Source organism: Macrotis lagotis, chromosome 8, assembly GCF_037893015.1.
Source record: "Macrotis lagotis isolate mMagLag1 chromosome 8, bilby.v1.9.chrom.fasta, whole genome shotgun sequence".
NCBI lineage: Eukaryota > Metazoa > Chordata > Mammalia > Peramelemorphia > Peramelidae > Macrotis > Macrotis lagotis.
Genome location: NC_133665.1, coordinates 28,070,558 through 28,083,776, shown reverse-complemented (window position 1 = coordinate 28,083,776; position 13,219 = coordinate 28,070,558). Strand labels below are relative to the sequence as shown.

General features: G+C 38.3%; 1 protein-coding gene across 1 annotated transcript in view; it reads right to left on the bottom strand.

Annotated features, from left to right (window-relative positions):
• Positions 1–13,219, bottom strand: part of GOLM1 (golgi membrane protein 1) — a 124,173-nt gene that overhangs the window by 74,716 nt on the left and 36,238 nt on the right. The window contains exons 2-3 of the mRNA XM_074196610.1: positions 7,781–7,931; positions 642–821 (exon numbers count right to left, since the gene is read on the bottom strand). Coding sequence (XP_074052711.1) covers positions 642–821; positions 7,781–7,909 — 309 coding nt within the window. The 5' untranslated portion in view covers positions 7,910–7,931. The remainder of the gene's footprint in view (positions 1–641; positions 822–7,780; positions 7,932–13,219) is intronic.

Below are 13,219 nucleotides of genomic sequence, written 5' to 3'. Positions count from 1 at the left end.
GCCTAGCAGTATGACCTTGGGTAAATCACTCTTAACCCCATTGCCTTAAATAAAGAGTTACATGAACTGAATCAGAGGAAAACAAGAAAAATCACCGGAATCATTTATACAAAAAGTACATGAACAACTTTGAAAGACTTTAGAGTTCTGATCAATGTAAGGACCCTCTATATTTCTAGAGTACAAATGATGAAGCATGCTACCCACCTCCTAACTATCATCTACCAGAAGTGATGGATTCAAAATGTTAAATGAGACATGCATTTTTGGACATGCACAATATGGTAATTTGTTTTGCTTGTTACAAAGGTTTGGGGTTATTTTTCCCTGCTAATGGAATAAGGAGGAGTGGAAAAAAATAACATATGTCCTTCTTGAGCAATTATTAAATGTCATATCTTCTACTTGAAATATTATTCTTTTTCCAAAGAAATTTATAGTGTGAACATGCTAACAGAGGGGAAAAAATAATACCATTATATTACTGCTAAAAAACTACATGGAGGCAAGAAGCTTATTTAAGTATGCAAATGCTGCTGTATACTACCACAATTTATAGAATATTGGAACACAAAGTGGGTAGGACTGGAAAGGAGGAAGGAAGCTTCACTAAAAAGGAATGGAAGCAGAATAGGCCTTACCTTTTCATCCTGGTACATCTTATTGAAATTCTCCATCTGAAAGTTGTGTCTGGACTGGATTTTGTCCAGTTGTTCTCTTTGTTTTTCTAATTCTCCTTGGAACTCATTCTTTTTTAACTCTACAGCACCTCTCTCTGCAGCTGCTCTTCGGACTCGTCCTTCCAACTCCAAGATCTGAGTCTAAATGAAAAATAAAACTTAATGGACAATCACTCATAATTAGTCACCATTGTAGATCAGGATAACTCAGACATACTGGCAAGATAAGAAAAATAAAATTTACCAATCTATTTAATGGAAATAGTCAAAGAAGCAATAGAAACAGGTTCTTCCTTATAAATGAATTCTAAAAGTTCATTCATAGGTCTATAATCTAAAGCTCAAAATTCATTTTTCTATAGAAAAAAATGGTTAGAGTCCTAGGCCATCTCATAAATGTAACTGATGTGTAAATATTCCAAATTACCATTTATAATGGTTTTTCTCTAAGACAATGCATTCTGAGATATCAAAAATTCCACCTACCCTAAGGTTTCCTCCATCTGACAAAGAGCTTCTAGGAAAAGGTACAGTTAGCTTGGCAGATAAAATTGGGAATTCATACAGTAAAGTTCACATTTATAGTAACTAGTATATTGTTAACTCAGGATATGGGCACAGAAAGAAAGGGATATTCATTGGTAAATGATTGCAATATAAAAGGCAACCTAACAATATAGTAGTCATTTAAATGTCATTTAAAGTAACAAATGTAAATATTAAAAATATAAAATTCTATAAAAGAATTAAAATGGCATGCACATATATTACATATACCATATATATAAATGCACATAAATACATGTATATATGATATATCTATATCTATCTATATATGGATGGATAAATGGATGGATGGATGGATGGATGGATGGATGGATGGATGGATGGGATGTGTATATATATCACCTTAATATTTGCAAGATATTTCACATTTTTATCTCACTTGACTTCATTTGAAAAGAAAGCTCTGCTTTGATCCAGCAATATCGCTACTGGGTCTATACCCTGAAGAGATTATGAAAAAGGGTAAAAACATCACTTGTACAAAAATATTCATAGCAGCTCTATTTGTGGTGGCAAAGAATTGGAAATTGAGTTCATTAATTGGGGAATGGCTTAACAAACTGTGGTATATGTATGTGATAGAACACTATTGTTCTGTTAGAAACCAGGAGGGATAGGAATTCAGGAAAACCTAGAAAGATTTGCATTAACTGATGCTAAGCAAGATGAGCAGAACCAGAAGAACATTGTACACCCTAACAGCAACAAGGGGGTGATAATCAACTTTGATGGACTTGCTCATTCCATCAGTGCAACAATCACGGACAATTTTGGGCTGTGTTGGAGAATGCCATCTGGATCCAGAGAAAGAATTGTGGAGTTTGAACAAAGACCAAATACTATTACCTTTAATTTAGAGGGAAAAAACCATTATCTTATTATGTAATTTTGCTATCTCTTATACTTGGATATGATTTCTCTCTCATCAAATTTAACTTAGATCAATGTATACCATGGAAACAATGTAAAGACTAACAGACTGGGGGCGGAGCCAAGATGGCTACATGAAGGGATCCAGTCTTAGGAGCTCTCTGATAAAAACTCAAACTAAGGACTCTAACTAAACTTTCAAGAGACAGAACCCACAAAGGGACCCAGTGAGGCAGTTCTCCTACTCAAGGTAACCTGGAAAAGAGCAGAAAGGCTCTGCTCCCCGGGGCTGGAGGGCAGCCTGCCAGAGGGGTGGCCCGCCAGAGCGAAAGAACTTCAGCCTCCCAGAGGCAGCCCCAGGGCGCTGGGAGCTGAGGATCACAGCAGCGGGGTAGTCTCCAGAGCTGCACCCCGGGGAGCACCGGCACAAAGTGGGGGAACAGCCAGGGACCTCTGCCAGAGCAAGCACGAGGAGCCCAGCCCTCAGGGCACACAGCTAGCAGCTTGGTCTTTCGGCAGCCCAGGCCCTGAAACAGAAGCAGGCGGAGCCAGTAAGCAGGAGCCTCCAGGGCATGAGCCCATTGAGCTGAGGGAGGGGAGTGAAGAGAAACTGCAGAGCTCTGTCCTCTGCCTCTGGAACAGGACTCTGGGGTTCTGACCACATTCATATCCTGATCCCAGTCTAGGCCCCCCATAGAACAGTAGGGCCACCCCCCATCTCAGCCCCATGGCAGAGGGGGGCGCTTATGGTCATTCACAGACCAGGAGGAAGGACAGAACCTCACACACTGAGACCCTTGTGGGAGTGTCCCAAAAGCTCAGGAAGCATCCCAAAAAACAGGCTTAGGCTGGGAAAATGAACAAGCAAAGAAACAAGAGGAAGACCATTGAGAAATATTTTGCAAATGAGCCCAAGAAGGATCGAAATACTCAGTCTGAAGATGAGGAAGCACAAGCTCCTGCATCTAAAGACTCCAAGAAAAACAGAAATTGGGCTCAGGCTAGGATAGAGCTCAAAAAAGACTTTGAAAATCAAATGAGGGAGTTGGAAGAAAAATTGGGAAAAGAAAGGACAGAGATGCAGGAAAAACATGAAAATGAAGTCAGCAGCTTAGTCAAGGAAATCCAAAAAAATGCTGAAGAAAATAGCATGCTAAAAACCAGCTTAGGTCAAATGGATAAAACAGTTCAAAAAGTTATTGAGGAGAAGAAAGCCTTAAAAAGCAAAATTGGCCAAATGGAAAAAGAGATAAGAAAACTCTCTGAGGAGAACAAATCCTTCAGACAAAGAATAGAATTCAGGGAGATTGATGAATTTACCAGAAATCAGGAATCAATATTTCAAAACCAAAAAAAATGAAAAATTAGAAGAAAATGTGAAATATCTCATTGAAAAAACAACTGATATGGAAAACAGACTTAGGAAAGATAATTTAAAAATTATTGGAATATCTGAAAGTCATGATCAGGAAAAGAGCTCTGACATCATTTTCAAAGAATTACTACAGGAAAATTGCCCTGATAGTCTAGAAGCAGAGGGCAAAATAGAAATGGAGAGAATCCATCGATCCCCCCAAGAAAGAGATCCCAAAAAACCAACCCCCAGGAATATTATAGCCAAGTTCCAGAACTCCCAAGTCAAAGAGAAAATATTACAAGCAGCCAGAAGGACACAGTTCAAATATCATGGAGCTGCAGTCAGGATCACACAGGACTTAGCAGCAGCTACATTGGAAGCTGGTAGGGCTTGGAATACAATATACTGGAAGGCAAAAGAGCTTAGAATGCAGCCAAGAATGAACTACCCAGCAAGGCTGAATGTCCTCTTCCAGGGAAAAAAGATGGACTTTCAATGAACCAGGGGAATTTCAAAGGTTCCTTTTGGAATGGCCAGAGCTGAACAGAAGGTTTGATCTTCACATACAGGACTCAGGTGAAGCATGGAGATTGGAGGAGAAGGGGAAAATATGAGGGACTTGATGAGGATGAACTGCATGTATAGAAAAATGATACTGATAATATTCATATGAACCATCTCAGTTAATAGAGCAGGTAGAGGGAGCTTTTATAGTTGAAGCACAGGAGAAAGCTGAATTCAAAGATAAAATATGGTGTAAAAATGGAGTCAATAGAAAAAAAAAGGGAAATGTAATGGGAGAAAGAAAAAGGAGAGGGGGAATAGTCCAAGATATTTCACATAATAAGATTTTTTTAATTATAATGAGCTATTGCAATGATATGGAAGGGGGGAGGCAAGGGGCAATGAGGGAAACTTTGCTCTCATCAGAGATGGCTAGGAGAGGAAACAGCAAATATACTCAATGGGGTATAGACATCTGGAGTAAGAAGGAGGGGGAGCAGGGGGAAGGGGTGGGGATGTGAATTGGACCATGGGGGGACAGTGGTCAGATATAAAACATTTTCGTTTTTACTTCTTGTAAGGGGCTGGGATTGGAAGGCCTGCCCAGGACCATAGGGCCAGATGGATTCTGGGCCTAAGGGGTGGTATGGGGGCTCAGGGCTTCTTGGCCCCAGGACCAGGGATCTGTCTGCTGTGCCACTCAGTTACCCTACAGCGAGTCAGAGTGAAAGGAGAGAGAAAATATAGTACATGCTAGTGGAGAAATAAGAAAGGAGGGAGTTGTGATCAGCAATGGCAACGTTGGAAAAATATGGAAGTAACTTTTGTGATGGACTTATCATAAAGAATGAGATCCACCCATGACAGAGTTGTTGGTGTTGGAACAAAGACTGAAGCACATTTTTTGTTATTATTATTTGGGGGAGGGTGCAGGGCAAGTGGGGCTGGGTGGCCTGCCTGGGGCCACATAGCAGGGTGATCTTTGGGTGTCTGGGGCTAGATTTGGACCCAGGTGCTCCTGGCTCAAGGGCCAATGCTCTGTCTGCCACCCAGCCACCCCTACTATTATTACTATTTTATTTTATTTTGGGTCTTTTTTTTCCTCTTCTTTTTGGTTTTTGCAGGGCAGTGGGGATCTGGTGGCTTGCATGTCACATGACTGGGGGATTATTGGGTTTACGAGGCTGGATATGGACTCGGGTGCTCGTGGCTCCAGGGCTGGTGCTTCGTCCATTGCGCCACCTGGCCATACCTACAATTATTACTATTTTTTTTTATTTTAATTTTTTTCTCTCCCCTTTACTTTTTTCGCCCAAGCAAGTCTATGTATATTCATGGGAGGAGCAGTATTTTGTTTACTTGTAAACAAGAATATTTTATTAATGTAAAAAAAAATTTGTACAAAATGAGAATAAAAAATAAAAAAATAAATTTAAAAGAAAAAAAAAGACTAACAAACTACCTTTTGTGGGGGTGGGGGGAGGGAAGCAAGATTAGGGGAAAAATTGTAAAACTCAAATAAAAATCTTCCTTTAAAAAATAAATAAATAAATTGGGGGGCAAAAAAGAAAACTCTGCTTTGATCCTGCAATACCACTACTGGGTCTATACCCTGAAGAGATGATGAAAAAGGGTAAAAACATCATTTGTACAAAAATATTCATAGTAGCCCTGTTTGTGGTGGCAAAGAATTGGAAACTGAGTGAATGTCAATCATTTGGGGAATGGCTGAACAAATTGTGGTATATGTATGTCTTGGAACACTATTGTTCTACTAGAAACCAGGACGGATGGTAATTTAGGGAAACCTGGAGGGATTTACATGAATTGTTGCTGAGTGAGATGAGCAGAACCAGAAAAATACTGTACACCCTAACAGCAACATGGAGATGATAATCAACTTTGATGGACTTGCTCATTCCATCACTGTAACAATCAGGGACAATTTTGGGCCATCTGTGTTGGAGAATGCCATCTGTATCCAGAGAAAGAATTGTGGAGTTGAACAAAGACCAAAGAAGATTACCTTTAATTTTTTTAAAAAAAAGTTATCTTATTATGTAAGTATGTCTTTATTTTTTTCCTTAAGGATATGATTTCTCTATCATCACATTCAACTTAGATCAATGTATATCATGGAAAAAATGTAAATACTAACAGATTGCTTTCTGTGGGAGGGGAGGGAAACAAGATGGGGGGAAATTGTAAAATTCAAACAAAATAAATTTTTAAAAAAAGAAAAGAAAGAAAGCTCTGAAGGTCAAGAGGAGGAGTGATAGGTCTGATATCCATCTTAACACCAACTGGCTATGTGACTCTAGGTCAGGCAATCTCTCAGGACCCCCTGGTAACCCTCTAAGATTATAAATTTCATTAGAATTGCTGACTCACAATAATGAAATCAAAAGTTCGCATTCTCCCCCAACATTCCCCTAAAAGTAGGAGGAAGAAAAAGTTAAACTAATTGTGACACGCTAATGAAAATGGATATCATTATGTGATTAAGAATATCAGATATAAGGAATACAAAAAAAATATCTTTAATGAAATGGTGTAATCTAGGCAGCAAGGTAGTACAATGCATAGAGTGCTAGTCCTGGAATCAGGAAGACCTGAATACAAATCCATCCTCAAGATATTTACCAGTTGTATGAACCTGGTCAAGTCATTTAACTTGTCTACTTCAGTTTTCTCAACTGTAAAAAGGGGATTATGATCATAGCACCTCAAATGAGATGATATTTTTAAAATGCTTAGCACAGTGTCTAGCATATAATAAGCATTATATAAATGATAGCTACTAGTTAATATCATTTTTTTTTAGGTTTTTCCAAGGCAGTGGGGTTAAATGGCTTGCCCAAGGCCACATGGCTAGGTAATTATTAAGTGTCTGAGACCGGATTTGAACCCAGGTACTCCTGACTCCAGGGCCGGTGCTTTATCCACTACACCACCTAGCCACCCCTTAATATCATATTTTTTTAAATAAAATAGAAATAAACAAAGAATTTTAATGAGAACTTGGAGGGAAAGATTAGAAAAGGGGCTAGGAGATTTTGTACATTTAAATTAATTTACATGCAAACAATTACCATACAACTTTGGTTGTTTGGATTGATAGTTCAACAGCTTCCAATAAGCATCTAAATATGTATTTATGTGTATATTCATGTTTATGTTATATAGAAATATATTAAATGTTTTGTGTACCAAAGTAACATATATTTACACATGTTGTTCTAAGTAATTCCAAAATCACTCCCCAATTTAAATTTAGCTTTAAAAGTTGAAGACTGATTTAAAGCTAGGAAAAGATGCAAAGTTGGGACTGGTTTATATTCCAAAGAGCTTGGCAATTGTTCCTGGCAATATCTACTTAACATGGCTCTCTTAAGAACTGCCAAGCAGTGGGAAAGGGTGGCAATGAAAAAAAAAAACTGGGGAAGATCTCTTGAGAAGACTCGCAGTGGGTTGAGCCGATTGGACAAAACATATGCTTCTCCTGGAAAAGTGCTCAGGGTGGATTGGCTTGAAAGCAAGTGTGGCACAAACCGTGTGTTAACAGAGGAGAAGGGAGAGGTCTAGGCAGTCAGAGCCAAGATGAACCCAATGGGGGCCAAGGGAAGGAGGGTTTGGCACTGCAGCAGAATATTCTACAGGCCACTACAGCTTTCTCCTAAACTGACAAAAAGCCAGAGCTTGGTGAATGATACCTGTTAAATATATCAAGACAAGAAACTGGCTAGTCTTTTACAACTGTAAGATTTTTAATGACCTCTGAAGAAAAGTCCAAGAATCCTACCTGGAGGGTCACACTACGGGAACTTGCAATCCAATAATTGAAACCCAGGACGATAACACAGGCTAATAAAGCTGCTACCAGAAGAGGTGGTGACTTCATCCCCCGACGCCCATTTCCTAGTCCCATCATCTCAAAAACCAGGTGCAGGAATCTAAGGAATCAAAAATAAATATCATTATCATCAGGGAATTATATTACACCCTAGGTACCACTAATATTTTAAATGTCATCCAGTTAAACAGGAATCTTTGCTCTTCAATGTTTGTACAAGATAGAGAAGCTTTACCTCGGTAAGCCTGCTCTCTATTTCCTCTTTTTGAAGTTTGACATTTTCTCTGAGAAATTCATAAGGTTTCAAAGGATTCAAAAGATTTGGGAAAGCAGGGAGGCAGAGGGGGATTGTAAACACAGCATTAAGGATGCTCAGGATGAGATCACATTCAGTATCTGGCTATTCCAGCATATCAATTAAAACCCTGGAAGGAAGAAAATTCTCACTACTCCCCAGTGAAATATTTATGATTTGGTTCTTTATAAGCACAAGACAGAGAATATCCACTAACAAGCTCCACTTATTAATGACACTTGCTTAAAGCATTTCTCAAGGCAACAGAAGAAACCATACTGTTCAAATGCAACAAAGGAGTCTCAAATGACTGTTACTCTTGCTTAGCAAGGCTTTTTTCATCAGTCAATCTCAAACAACTTTGTAAGGAACAAGTCTCTCAGCAACAGTTCTGTCATTCAGAAGGCATAATTGTGGAAGGGAAAAGTATGTGACTTAGCTGAGGTCATAGGAAAAATGTTTTGCATAAGGAGAAGGAGAGAATCAAGGCATTCTGGCTCTGATTGTGCCCTGTAACCACTAGCCTGTATTCAGACCCTGCCAAGCTAAATGGAATAGTTGACATTCATGTCTCTCCCTGTAGAAGACTGTACTTGTGTGCTGTGAATAGTATGGTATGCCTTAATTAGAGTGTATAACAGACTTTGAGGGAGAATCAAACCATACTGCAATGGTCACTTCAGAAAGAAAAAAAAAGAAAGCAAAGGAGGCGATGGGATGGGATGGGAAAGAAAGGAAAGGAGAGAGAGAGAGAGAGAAAGAGAGAGAGAGAGAGAGAGAGGGAAAGGAGGAAAGGACAGAAAGGAAAGGAAGGAAAAAGGGGGCAAGGAATGTTGGTTTTAAACGAATGTCAAGATATTTTTAAAAATCTGAGAATCAGTTGGCATGAAAATCCAATTCAAAAAAAATTTGTTAAGTTTGAGGTACTGTCCTAGAGATTAAAAAAAAATTCACACCCTCAAGAAGTTCACCCTCTGGGGCGGCTAGGTGGCACAGTGGATAGAGCACCAGCCTTGGAGTCAGGAGTATCTGAGTTCAAATCCAGCCTCAGACACTTAATAATTACCTAGCTGTGTGGCCTTGGGCAAGCCACTTAACCCCATGGCCTCACAAAAAAAAAACCCTAAAAAAAAAGTTCACCCTCTATTTCAGGAGACAATATATGCAGACATACATAAATGAATGAATAGACAGACAGACAGATAGACAGATAGATAAATGAATGAATAAATAAATAAATGGATGGATGAATAAATAAATAAATAAATAAAAAGGCAGTTAAAAATATAAATAAAAGATAAGGCAATTTTAAAACACATGATCAGAGAGGGCCTCAAGAATTAGTGAATATACCAACAGATTTGCAGTTTGAACACAATGGTAGAACCAGTATGGACCTCAGCTGTTTATTCTGTAAAGTTAGGCTAGATGATCTCAAAGGTCCCTTCCAAAATTAATAAGCTATGGCTGGTTGATATTTTGAAGTGTTTACAGTCATTTTAAAGGAAGTTGTGAAATTCTTAAAGAAAATTTCAAAATAAAAAGCATTTCAAATGAATTTAATTAATAACAACAATGATAAAAACTACTTGCAATGTGGACCAGCTTAAAGAAGATGTGAAGGGAGAAGGGTAGGTAGAGGAAGGGTTGCAAAACTGAACAAGCAATGACAGCAACTCCTCACTCTTTACAAGACAAGAATATTTCTTTTTTCTCTTCTTTATGGGACTAAGTTCGGGATGGAGTTTTAGGAAGGTGAGGAATAGTCATATCACCTATGCCCTTGTGTTCTAGCAACTCTAAGACTAGCAGTTATAAAGAAGGCTAATTGAAGGAGTTTCTTCTACCTGCAGGTACCTATACCATTAAATAAAAGGTTCAGTTCTAACCCTTATCCTGTCTTTCAGCTAGTTATCCTAAGCCAAATTATCATTGAGTACCCTTCTCCAGAACTTCTTAAAACAGGCCAAATTATCTGACAAAGACCTTGAGAATCAAAGACAAGATTTATTAATAGACGCTAGAGGGAGGGGCAAAAAAAAAAAATCAAAGCAACTTTTTGGCCTCTATTTTTCACACCTTCCTGCTGTCCCAGGGCTATTGCTTCAGTATAATGTTGCTCAGGGCAAATCTGATTCACTCAGAGAATGCAAATATAAAGTGTAAGAAAAAGCAACCTTAACCTTCTCTACCTTTCTTTTGGGAATCATTTTCATAACAATTTCCCTTTCTCTCTTATTATCCTCTGGAAATTTAAAGTGTTTTTAAAAAATATATTGCATGTCTTTTTCAACAAAGAAAATGATCTTCACCTAAGTCCAGGTTTGAAATAGATTTTTTTCTCCCACAATAGCTACAAATGCCCTGATATTCTTATAGTCTGGCCTCACATTTATAGTAATGGTCCTGGGTCTTTGAGAACTTAGGGGTCATAGGGTTGCAACCTATGTAAACTATTGCCACATTTAGAGCTAGATGGGTTCTTATAGTTCATCTGGTTCAGGTTGCTCAAACTCAAAAAGAAACAATGGTCATTAAAGCAAACATAAGCATCACTAATAGCTTAGTCACTAAGAAAAGCACATATTGATATTATCTCCATCTTACTGTATTTTTGTTCAATTTGTCAAATACTTTCCAATTATGTTTTAATTTAGTTTGGGCCATACTCAGGAGTATTGTATTTTTAACATCTATAATCTAATTCAGCCTCTTCATTTTATAAGTCCAGAGAGTTTAAGCAAGTTATCAAAAATCACACAGATAAAATGATAAATTATAGAAATGGGAATTGAACTTAGGTTCTGGGTCTACATTCAGCATTCTTTTTTTCTTCAATACTCTTTCCTCTTTCTGTTTTTCCTCTTTTCTCTTTCTCTCCTAATCTTTCCTCTTACATTAATACTTCAAAAAAAAATCCATGAGATAATTAATGTGGATACTCCTTTCCATGAACACAGATGAAGATTCCTATGTCTTTCAGTAGATTACCTTCCAGAGTAACTATTGTCAGGAAAAAAAAATTGAAATAAAAAAAAAACCACATGGTCAACTTTCTGGTAGTGAATATCTTGGCAATTTAGCTGGGGCTTGTCCGCAGAGGTGAGTCCAACCCTGTGGCCTATACCTTAAGGATTTCCAACTCAAACATTTCCCCAAACAAGCTTGCTATCTTTTTATCTAAATCTGCTCCTCCTCCTGACTTGACTATTTTCACCTTGGTTCTCAGGTAAATAATTAGCATTATCTTCCTCATATTCAATTGATCACCAAATCCTGTCCAGGACACCTATTGCATCTATTCCCTCCTTTTTATCTCTACTACCATTATCCTAGTAATATTTGTCCTTCATTTTTTAAGAAGACCATGACATTTGGGAGGTGATGCCATGACATGGACATGAACTGGATTTGAGTGATGGGATGCTGTGCTAAGTCACCAGTCTCACTTTCTCCTCCAGAGCCTCTGGGTCCAGTGGCCAGCTATGAATCAAGATGACTAAAGACAGCCCTATAGTTTTCTTCATTGTCAAGATATTTGAAATGTTGTAAGGAAGACCAAAGAGATCTAGGCACTAATCATCACCAATCAATATGTCATACTGCAAGGAGGACACCTGGTAGTCTGTTGCTGCCTAGCTGGGCAATTTGTCAATCTGGCTCCCATGTCAGCCCATCTGCAATGTGTGGTCCTTTGTAATTGTTCCAGCTTCCCTCATCAAGTACATTAAGCAAACATTCAGGACCAGGCTCAAAAACCTCAAGGCCCAAAACTTATTCCATTACAATGAGCTTATCCATCAGAATATGGGGGCATTGAGCTGGCTACCAATGGCAAGAGCATAATGGTAGTGCTGAACTAAAGGACAGATCAAAAGAAACCTGTCACTTCTTATGTGGTGACATGATCAATGAAAATACTCAGGGTCTAGTACATCATTTGCAGTAATAAATGCCAGATTTGAGAGAATCACTGATCCATTTTATTAGTAACATGCTAGCATATTAATAGTGATTTATTATCCAAAACAAATAATAAATACCAGAAAGATATCTGCAAGGCCATTTTTCACCAGACCAGTGCCATCCTGAGGAGTCAGAAGGCAGTGGTGATGAAGAAGCCCACTAAGGAGCACCTAAGGTGCCAGGTCTCCCCATAGCTAATAAAGTCAAACTGCTCACTTCCCCCTAAAAAGAGACAGGGAATTGAGGACTAGAGAGGTTAAGTGATTTCCCCAAGAGCACACAGATAATTAAGTTTCAGAATAAGTCTTGTGACTTCAAATCCATAACTATTTTCACTAAACCTACAGTAATATAAGTCTTGAGAGTAGCCTAAGGCCCTCAGAATAACTGCCCATGAACAATGCAGTTAGAATGTATCAGTGAGCTTTAAATTCAGGTCCTTCTAGTTTTCAAATTCTATTGTTTCTCCAGTTATCATGCTGAATCATTTTAAAATAAAAAGTTAACATCTATGCAATGTTTCAACAATAATTTGACCCTGGTTAGATTCTAGTAAGATGTAAGCTCTGCTCCCTAGAGAGTAGAACAGAATCATTTTTAAATTTTATATCCCAGTCATCTAATAGTGTTTGACAAATAGCAGGTTTATGGATGAACTGGATAAAACTTCTGCTTAATAAGGGTATCTCAAAGATCATATATGGAAAAGATTTTTAACTCCTGAGAATTTAAAAATGGAATCAGAGAGTTTGAACAATTATATGCCAAAAATGGAACCTACCACATGAACTATATTTTATTTAAATTAAGTTACAATGAAGCCTTATTGACATACAGTTAAAATCTCCATTAATAAATCTCAGAATAAACTAACTGGAAGAATTCTAACCTTCTGGACAGTAAGCACCAGCAGGGCATGGGGCAAGACAGGGAGGATTGCTCACCTAAGGTCTGCCCAAATTAGTCACTTGATAGTGGCAAAGATACTACTAGGCTAGGGTCATGTGTACATAACTCACTGGAATGGTCACCATCCTGAAGAAAGAGAAAGTGTTCACTCCTTTCTACTTCCTAAGCACAGAAGTTCAGGGAATTTTAGGCAGAACCTGAGGGGTCTGGGGAGGGAA